The sequence below is a fragment of the Oncorhynchus nerka genome, linkage group LG4 (assembly GCF_034236695.1).
Source record: "Oncorhynchus nerka isolate Pitt River linkage group LG4, Oner_Uvic_2.0, whole genome shotgun sequence".
Taxonomy (NCBI): domain Eukaryota; kingdom Metazoa; phylum Chordata; class Actinopteri; order Salmoniformes; family Salmonidae; genus Oncorhynchus; species Oncorhynchus nerka.
In genome coordinates, this window is record NC_088399.1 from 69106002 (window position 1) to 69115747 (window position 9746).

The 9746-nt window shown below is 44.0% G+C and overlaps 1 protein-coding gene across 2 annotated transcripts; it reads left to right on the forward strand.

Moving 5' to 3' along the window:
• Positions 1 to 553: 553 nt before the first annotated feature.
• LOC115128518 (uncharacterized aarF domain-containing protein kinase 5-like) lies at positions 554 to 8824 on the forward strand. 2 transcript variants are annotated; one of them, XM_029658415.2, is made up of 15 exons: positions 631 to 802; positions 2271 to 2350; positions 2548 to 2685; positions 2797 to 2872; positions 3190 to 3390; positions 4174 to 4314; positions 4467 to 4580; positions 4733 to 4864; positions 5089 to 5172; positions 5258 to 5339; positions 5530 to 5608; positions 5747 to 5838; positions 5978 to 6230; positions 6638 to 6754; positions 8180 to 8824. In XM_029658415.2, exons 1-15 carry the CDS (start codon positions 779 to 781, stop codon positions 8280 to 8282), a joined length of 1716 nt encoding a protein of 571 aa, XP_029514275.1. In that variant the 5' UTR covers positions 631 to 778; the 3' UTR covers positions 8283 to 8824. The 2 variants fall into 2 exon arrangements, with proteins under 2 accessions (XP_029514274.2, XP_029514275.1); XM_029658414.2 differs by lacking the exons at positions 6638 to 6754; positions 8180 to 8824 and having other exon boundaries at positions 554 to 721; positions 5978 to 6337.
• Positions 8825 to 9746: the final 922 nt, after the last annotated feature.

The window sequence follows — 9746 nt, forward strand, 5'->3', positions numbered from 1 at the left end:
CCCTCGATGGGCCCTACCTAATATGATGTAAGATGATGTAATATATAAATCATGCATCTACTCCTGGTGACAACTAGTAGAGTTGCTACCAGTGATCTAAAGTCACATGAGGGCCTGGTCCCAGTAATTCGCACATTGATATTAATGTAAACAGTTATCTATAATACATATTATTCAGGCTATGCCCGTGATATGACGGCTGAGATGCTGGGAAGGTGGATCACACATGTATGTGCCTGTTTTATATTTGTTTAATCATCTCAAATTGATAAAGTCAAGACGCAGTCAGTAGTATTTTATCGTTCTCATTTAAAACAACAGTGTTTTAATTCCACAGACCATACTCTACTACCGTAAACATGACTTTAAACAAGGTTGTACAGAGACCGCACACTTGAAATCGTTTCCGTTACATGTTATGTTAGCCACATTAATTAATTATTTACAACGTCCATTTCTGATTCACCCATACAAATACATGCATTATTCTGTACAAAAAAAAAAAAAAAAAAAACAATGACTTGGGTTGATTAATTGACGGTACCAGAAGAGGATATCGAGTCAAGTCATGATTCTTTTCACTAGAGAAGCTTCGGTCACATCGAGTCGGACCATTTGTCACGTGACCGATTTCGTGCACCTTCTGCCAGTCAAATCATTTGTAGCAGTTCAGGAAATCAAGAATGATCTGAAACAGGAGGTGACAGGTTACATTAGAATGGTGACTACACAGTTTTAACTCCATATTAGTGAGAAGAGATCACAGTATAGGTTGAACATGGCAGGGGAGACCTTCAAAGCAGTGAGTTGAACTGTTTGTTATATGCCTTTGCCTTGCCTGCTAGCTAGCTAGCCAGACGCATATAGCTTCAGCAAATTCAACACCTGCCATTTAACTGTTTATGCATGTATGGCTTAAATGTCAAAAGTAATGACTATGTATGTGTGCGCGCTTTGTATGTTAATATTTTTTTTTCATAGTATACATGTTTATTTACAGATCACACTAACAATAGTTCTCATTCCATGAACTACTCTCTCTGACTCCCAGGAAATGAGCGTGGACACACAACGTTAAATTCCCCTGATGCAATGTATAACCGCCATACTAAAATCAGAGCTCGATGTACAATCTCGCTAAAAGACAATGTGATGTGCCCTAATTTTGAGATTGTGGTTTACCCTCCATTATTTATAAGTTGTCACGTGTTTTGGTCAATGCCATGGAAAGTGTGTGTGTGGCTCTCTCATTAGGCAGGATTAGGTGGCTGCCTATGGCGGCAGCTTTTTCTGAGCTACACTGACCAAGACGCATCTCCAGCAAGACCTAAAACCTCACATAATTCTGCCCCAAAACAATGTCAATTTCTCTCCACCAGTGGCATATGAGATTTTTTAGGTGAGCGCTGATGCGCCCTGTGATAAGAGGTGCCCACTTTGTCAAAGTCAGGGATGCAAAATATGTATCTTGTCTATTCCCAGTGTGCCTCTCCAGGGTGCTTGTTGGAGAGTAGAAGCACTCCACCAACATTCCTTTAAAAAACATAATGTAACACAAATCATGGAGCAGATATAGCATATGGTAGAAAGAGTGCGGCCTTTAATGTAGCCTACAGGTTTTAGGAAAAAATGTATGACAATGTAATGAGAAACTTTTAACATCATGCAGGTTTTTTGATCAAATAGCCTAACCTAAATGGCGCCTGATCAAATTTTTAAAAATGTGCTGACACGTTAACATATCTGAAAAACAGGTCAAAGTAAAATGGACACTCAGGCTACTCACAACTGCTGTCCGGGAGTTTCATCCTGTGGGCTAAATGGTCATGATCAGTGGTTTCAAGTTTGTATCCGTACATTTTTTTTACGAGCTGATCATAGCGGAAAAAAGGGTCGCCTGGCAATTTATTTTTGTCTCGCCTAGGGCGGCAGAACGGCCAGGACCGGCCCTGGTGTGTGTGTGCATGTGGTCAGGGCCCTGACATAGAGCCTCTATTTATAAATCTATTAGTCTGGAAACAGTTTGTCCTGTGAGAGACCGTTAAGAACAACAACAGCGTGTTCTAGTCTATGGAGAGTGACCTTGATGCAGTCCACACCACCAGTCTACATGTTGTTCAACTTAACCTCTTAACATGAAGATTTGTATTTTTTCTAGGGATGAAGGTCTTTCTCAGCAAGTCTACTGTAACTGGCAAAAACAGTGGATTAGTTTAAAGTTGATGCTTCAAAGTGACACTGATTGTGGTGGTGTTTTCATCTTTCTGTAGTTAAGGTTGTGTCATTTGGCCCTGCTGGGAAGATGTCCCCGTCCACAGCTACAACTGTACAGATCCTTCAGCTCACAAAGGTACTAAACTAACTAGAATGGCCCATCTCCTGTTTCTATAGTGTGAGTCAGCTTGATGTACAAGTACACCCCTGGACAGGACACCGAACTATACATGCTGTTACTTAAATACTAACCTTCTAGACAGCAACTGCAAGATTGGTGAAGACATGAGCATTTCAGCAACACTGTGTGCTGTGCACATTTCTTTCCGTCAGGCCAAGGAAGAGTCTAGGGTTGTTCTGGAAGATGTTTTTGGGTGTTCCCGTGGTGGTGGGAGTCCAGTACGCCCTTGCGGAACCTAGAGAGAGACGGAAGATGAAGATCTTGGTGAAGGGAGTCAGTCGCTTCTGTAGGTGGGTCCCATCATAACAATAATATCACCATCCTTTTTGTATGTGATCAAATGTTTTGAATAATTTCCTTTTGGAGTTACACTCAATCCATGTCTCTCTCTGTCTCTACAGGTCTATATATGTAGGACTCTATATCTCAGTAGATTATTGGTGGACCTCCAATGTGATGTTACGTGGTTTGGACAAGGTAAGTTTGACAGAAATATTGGGTGCGTTCCTCTGCCCAGGCATCACTGAAGCATTCCAAATATTACAATGGCTAGATACGTAAAATACCTATCAGCTAACCACATATGTTATAGCAATCTGGTGCCTGACCGCACAGTCTAAGACGTGGCACGAAACCATTGGTTGACGCATGCAACGTCTGAGCAGGGCAACGGGACCATTATGAATTGTGACAGGTCTATCTGTGTATGTCTGCTAAACAGTGGCGTGAGTCTGCAATGATCTCAGTAGTTCAGTCAGGACACTCACGTCATCTTCCCCTCCCTGTTTTGCCAGAGCAGCCCATCGTTTGTGGCAGGGATGTCATTGTGCCATCAGAGGGCAGCAGATGGCATGGTGGAGGGAGCGGTGCAGAACGGGGGGATATACGTTAAACTGGGACAGGGACTGTGTGCTTTCAACCACCTGCTGCCTCCTGAGTACGTCAAGACACTGCAGGTCCTGGAGGATAAGGCTCTCAACAGGAGATGCAAGGAGGTGAGACCTGCAGTACTTTGTCTTGTCAAACATTGAAGAACAGTTAATGCTCGGCATCTGACCGTAAGGTGCTACAGAGGGTAGTGCTTACGGCCCAGTACATCACTGGGACCAAGCTTCCTGCCAACCAGGACCTATATACTAGGCGGTGTCAGAGGAAAGCCCCAATAATTGTCAGACTCCAGTCACCCAAGTCATAGACTGTGTTCTCTCTGCTACCACATGGCAAGCGGTACCAGAGCGCCAAGTCTAGGGCTAAAAGGCTCCTTAACAGCTTCTACCACTCAAGCCATAAGACTGCTGAACAATTAATCAAATGGCCACCTGTACAATTTACATTGACACCACCCTCCATTTGTTTTTTACACTACTGTTCCCTGTTTATTATCTATGCATAGTCACTTCACCCCTACCTACATGTACAAATGACTGACTAACCTGTATCCCCGCACATTTACTCTGTACTGGTACCTCCTGTATATAGCCTCTTTGTTACTTATTATTTTTGACTTAACTCTTTCTTGAACTGCACGGTTGGTTAAGGGCTTGTAAGTAAGCATTTCACAGTAAGGTATGCACCTGTTGTATTCAGTGCATGTGACAAATAGTTTGAAGCAATACGATACAAGAGGCTGTAGTGAAAGTGATAAAGCCATGCTTGTAGTTTTGTCACAGCTTTCAATGCCTCTTCACCATTCATAGTGTGAGGCTAGAACAAGCCATTTTATAATGAAAAGTGTTGAGGAACATTCTTCCATTAAATTACCTGGTATGTTCTACCAGGTAGATGCTCTGTTCATAGAGGACTTCAACACGACTCCAGACAAGATGTTTAAGACATTTGAGTATGAGCCCATCGCAGCAGCCAGTCTGGCCCAGGTCCACAAGGCAGAGCTGCAGGACGGGACTCCTGTTGCTGTCAAAGTGGGTTCAGGTTAACTATACTACACATTCAGCCACAGAATTAAAAGTATACTGTGCTTGATTTACACTATTAAATAGGGGTCACCTCACCTGGTTAAACCAGGCTAGGTGTATCTCTCCTGATTCTGAATAGTAACAACTCTCTTCTCCAGGTGCAGTACATAGACCTCAGGGATCGGTTCGACGGTGACATCAGGACTCTGGAGATCCTACTGGACGTTATAAAGTTCATGCACCCCAGCTTCGGCTTCAGATGGGTCCTCAAGGTAAGGGCTCAAACTTGTCTGCCAACTTGGTCAAAAACTGTATTTTATTTTATAGGACATTTATCGGATAATATCTGCAGAGCATGATTAGAGACAGCCCTAGACATGGTCCCCTAAACTAACCTAATGCTGACATTCTCTGACGATTTTAGGACTTGAAGGGGACATTAGCTCAGGAGCTGGACTTTGAGAATGAGGCCAGGAACTCTGAGAGATGTGCAGAGGAACTGAAACACTTCAAATTTGTCGTCGTGCCAAAGGTGTACTGGGACCAAACCAGCAAGGTGAGAGACGGAACTAGTCACTGCTGTAAATCACGATGGCTGCATTCAGGCAGCCCCATTTCTTCTTTTTTTTTGTCTCTTTTGACCAATCACATAGACTCTTTTTCTGATCTGATTGAGAAAAAAAAAATCAGTATTGGGCTGCCTGTCTAAACACAGCCTTTGATACCTTTTTGACCACTTCTGTATTATTGTACTGTAATAAACAAAACATTTTCCTTTAGAGAGTGTTGACTGCAGAGTTCTGTGAAGGCTGCAAAATCAACAATTTGGAAGAAATCAAAAGACAAGGACTTAGCTTGAGAGATGTAAGTGCCTACCGTGACACAATAACCTTTGTCTATTATCATTAGTACTCCGATGAATGTATAACACTTTTCTCTGGCTTTTCAGACTGCTGACAAGCTGATCCGTACGTTTGCAGAGCAGATATTTTACACTGGCTTCATCCACGCTGACCCTCACCCTGGCAATGGTAGGGTTCAGTTTCTACTGAACTCTTAACATGCTCATTTATTGATTTGTGTAACTTGCACCAGGGCAGTTTATACAAGACGTTTTTTTCGAGAAATGGGTCACGTTGATAATAAATAACTACAGTACAACAATATTTGCTTAAAATGACTTGATGACCTTGAATGCATGTTATCTGTACCATGTCACAGTGCTTGTGAGAAGAGGTCCAGACAAGAAGGCAGAGCTGGTACTGTTGGATCACGGCCTATATGAATACCTCAGTGAAATGTAAGGGTCATAATATGCCATTTAGCAGATACTTTTATCCAACGCAACTCACAGTAGTGTGGATACATTTTAGATCCTGCATGTTTTAATGGTACAACTTGTATGTTTTACTATCAACTCTAACCTTTGGCTCTGTAGTGACAGGGTAGCGCTGTGTAAACTGTGGAGGTCCATAGTCCTGAGAGACGATGCTGCCATGAAGAGGTACTCCAACAGCCTGGGGGTCAAAGGTAAGAGGACCACTGTCATTTAGGCTTAATAAAGTAATTTTATTTCAAGCTGATTCCTTCATTTAAACTGAAGTCATATGCCTTGAACAAATCCAGTCTCACAACAAAGACCTGCTTACAATATCCTGTATCCTATCAGACTACTTCATCTTCTCTGAGATGCTGCTGCAACGGCCAATCAACATGCGGGAATTGGGCCTGTCCAACATCCTGAGTCGTGAGGAGACAACCTATATGAGGGACATGGCTGTCAATCACTTTGACAACATCATGGTTGTGCTCAAGTCCATGCCACGCCCCATGCTGCTGGTGTTCAGGAACATCAACACTGTCCGCAGCATCAACATCACACTGGGAGCTCCTGTAGACCGATACTGTGTCATGGCTAAGAGGTTAGTAGCAGCAGCATCAACATCACACTGGGCGCTCCTGTAGACCGATACTGTGTCATGGCTAAGAGGTTAGTAGCAGCAGCATCAACATCACACTGGGAGCTCCTGTAGACCGATACTGTGTCATGGCTAAGAGGTTAGTAGCAGCAGCATCAACATCACACTGGGAGCTCCGGTAGACCGATACTGTGTCATGACTAAGAGGTTAGTAGCAGCAGCATCAACATCACACTTGGGGCTCCGGTAGACCGATACTGTGTCATGACTAAGAGGTTAGTAACAGCAGCAGCAACATCAGGCTGGGGGCTCTGGTCGACAGGTACTGTGTCATGACTAAGAGGTGAACAGACGAGTGTTTCACATAGCAGCAGTTGTAGATGCCTACTAACCTGTTGTCCTGTCTCCAGCGCTGTGCAATGTTGGGGGCGGCTCCAGGCAGAGAGGCCGGGTGTCCTTCCAAGGTTCAGGGTGTTGCGATGGGTGCGGGCCACCTGGGAGAGCCTCAAGTTCGAGTGTGCCCTGAGGTAACGAATTATCCTCAACACTATACCCTCAGTAACCACATTTCCATCCACAGTTTAAGGCAATTAAAGTCATACAGTATAAAAAATAACATAAATTACGACAGCTATGATTGGAATTGGACGCTTCGGTGCAATTTTATAAATGCCCGAAAGATAATTTGTTTGTTCGAAGTGGTGGGATCTTTGTCGATAACATTTATTACACGAGAAATGGCAGTGGAAACACCTTTATGCGAATATACTGATAACCATATCGAAGTCAACTTTGGAGTCACGCGATATGGTGTGTGTGTGTGTGGTCTGCCCACTACGACTCGGGAAAGCATGACGTTTATTAGGCTACAGATGAAATCATTTATGACCTTCACAGGGTGGGTAAATATCGAGGGTCCTTTTCTGGTGACATGATCGATGCTTGACTGCCGTTTGACAAATGCAAAAATTCTCGCACTTATCCATAAATCTCATGTAGACTAGCCTAACCAGTATGAGCTCTAGTGTCAAGACCAGTGTAGGAACATTTGCTATTTAAACACCATTTGTGACAACGCAATGGAAACCCATTGAACTTGAGATTTTTATTTATTCAGTACATGAAAAAGTACATTGTGTGCAATACATCACGTACTGAAAAGGTATCAGCAACAAGTCAGTTTAGAAACACCACCGGTAGGATTATGTGGATTATTGAATACTTGCATGAAAATCTGTTGCCAATTTGATGGAAACCTAGCTAGTTGCCAGTTTTCGGTACACCCATCTAGTACCAGGTCTGACCCTCCCACCGTACCTGCCTCCAGATCACCATGTATTCTTTGGGGTATGGAAACGTTTCATAATTGGTATCAAGAGACTTAACATTCCCTACACCACCACTAACAGCCTGTTCCGTTAACACCAGGCATGATGAGGTTATTGAGTCATGCTCCTTACTGCCGGTAGCATAACGCAACAGGGATTCGTCAGACCAGGTAATTGTCCAGTGTTGGTGATCGCGTGCCCACTGGAGCCACCGCTTGTTTTTAGCTGATAGGCATCAAACCCGGTGTGGGAGTCTGCTGCAATAGCCCATCCTTTACAAGAACCAACCATTTGTGTGTTCCAAGATGCCGTTCTGCACACCACTGTTGTGCAATTATTTGCCCGTTTTGTGGCCCATCTGTTGGGAACTGTCATGTGTGCGAAGCCCAGGAGGCTTGTCTGTCTGCATTATATACCAAGCCATGGCCACATGACTGTCTGTAGGCGCTAACCATTTCTGGGAAAGGGGTGGTGTACCTAAATAAACTGGCCAGTGTATAGCAGTAGACCCGGCTCGGTAGGTCTTGCTACAAACATTCCCCAAAATACATAATTTGGCATTTTTAGTTCCTACAAAATTGCCTACATTTCTTACCATTAACTTCAATCATTGTATCTTCCCAGGTCTGAGATGGCGATGATGAGTCTGACAAGATCCCTGCTGTCTTTGTTGTCTTACTTCAACCTCATATCGCTGGACGAGGAAGTTTACCAATACCTGAAGTAGAAGCCGACAACCCATACCTCAGCTGCATACCTGATACTAGTGACTCCTGTTTCAAGCTCAAGAAATGCAACCCGTTTGACAGGACATGATAGTTGTCAAATGGATAGATGTGCTTCCAAAATGGTGCTATGCATTTCCCACATCTACAGATTTTATGATGTAGAATTGTCTTAATCAGTCAGGACAGAAAACGCAGTAAACACAGCTCCAAGCCAAGGACTTGACTCACCAGCAGTCATTTCATTGAGGAGCACTGTCTCAGTGCTGCCAAGGAATATGTGAACTGACATGACATTAACACTATTTTATTAAACACAGAGCCATTTCATATTTGACCTTTCTTTCACTGGGGTTGAATTTGATGGCAGTATGTGATTCCTGCTGTGACCAGTCAAGATTGTGCCTTCATTGACTGATTAAGTCTTATTAATAGCCCGTTTAGGCACTGAGCACATTCAGGCCTTTCAACCCTCCTGTTGTGTTTGTTTCATGTTAGTGTTCCCGGTCCAAAATGACCACCCCATAATAAATCCATGAAAAGATCTAAGAAGTTGAACTTCCATTTATGCCCTGTAGGCCTCATTGAACTGAGCTCATTTGAGTAAAAATAAAGCATGTATGGATTATAACATACTTGGATGAAACGGTGCTGTTTAACAAGGACTCTCTCCTCACCAGTGTCATGATCAAGAGCCTCAGTATATACACTGCTCAAAAAAATAAAGGGAACATTAAAATAACACATCCTAGATCTGAATGAATGAAATATTCTTATTAAATACTTTTTTCTTTACATAGTTGAATGTGAATGACCTCCCTACAACGCCTGGGCATGCTCCTGATGAGGTGGCGGATGGTCTCCTGAGGGATCTCCTCCCAGACCTGGACTAAAGCATCCGCCAACTCCTGGACAGTCTGTGGTGCAACGTGGCGTTGGTGGATGGAGCGAGACATGATGTCCCAGATGTGCTCAATTGGATTCAGGTCTGGGGAACGGGCGGGCCAGTCCATAGCATCAATGCCTTCCTCTTGCAGTAACTGCTGACACACTCCAGCCACATGAGGTCTAGCATTGTCTTGCATTAGGAGGAATCCAGGGCCAACCGCACTAGCATATGGTCTCACAAGGGGTCTGAGGATCTCATCTCGGTACCTAATGGCAGGCAGGCTACCTCTGGCGAGCACATGGATGGCTGTGCCGACCCCCAAAAAATGCCACCCCACACCATGACTGACCCACCGCCAAACCGGTCATGCTGGAGGGCGTCTCCAGACTATCACGTGTGTCACGTGCTCAGTGTAAACCTGCTTTCATCTGTGAAGAGCGCAGGGCGCCAGTGGCAAATTTTCCAATCTTGGTGTTCTCTGGCAAATGCCAAACGTCCTGCACGGTGTTGAGCTGTATGCACAACCTCCACTTGTGGACGTCGGGCCCTCGTACCACCCTCATAGAGTCTGTTTCTG

What these genes read in the sequence shown, in the direction of transcription:
- LOC115128518 (XM_029658415.2), top strand. Translation starts at nt 779, where the DNA reads ATGGCAGGGGAGACCTTCAAAGCA. An exon ending in TCAACAGGAGATGCAAGGAG is followed by an intron (nt 3,391 to 4,173) that starts GTGAGACCTGCA and finishes ATGTTCTACCAG; the next exon opens with GTAGATGCTCTGTTCATAGA. An exon ending in TGACCCTCACCCTGGCAATG is followed by an intron (nt 5,340 to 5,529) that starts GTAGGGTTCAGT and finishes ACCATGTCACAG; the next exon opens with TGCTTGTGAGAAGAGGTCCA.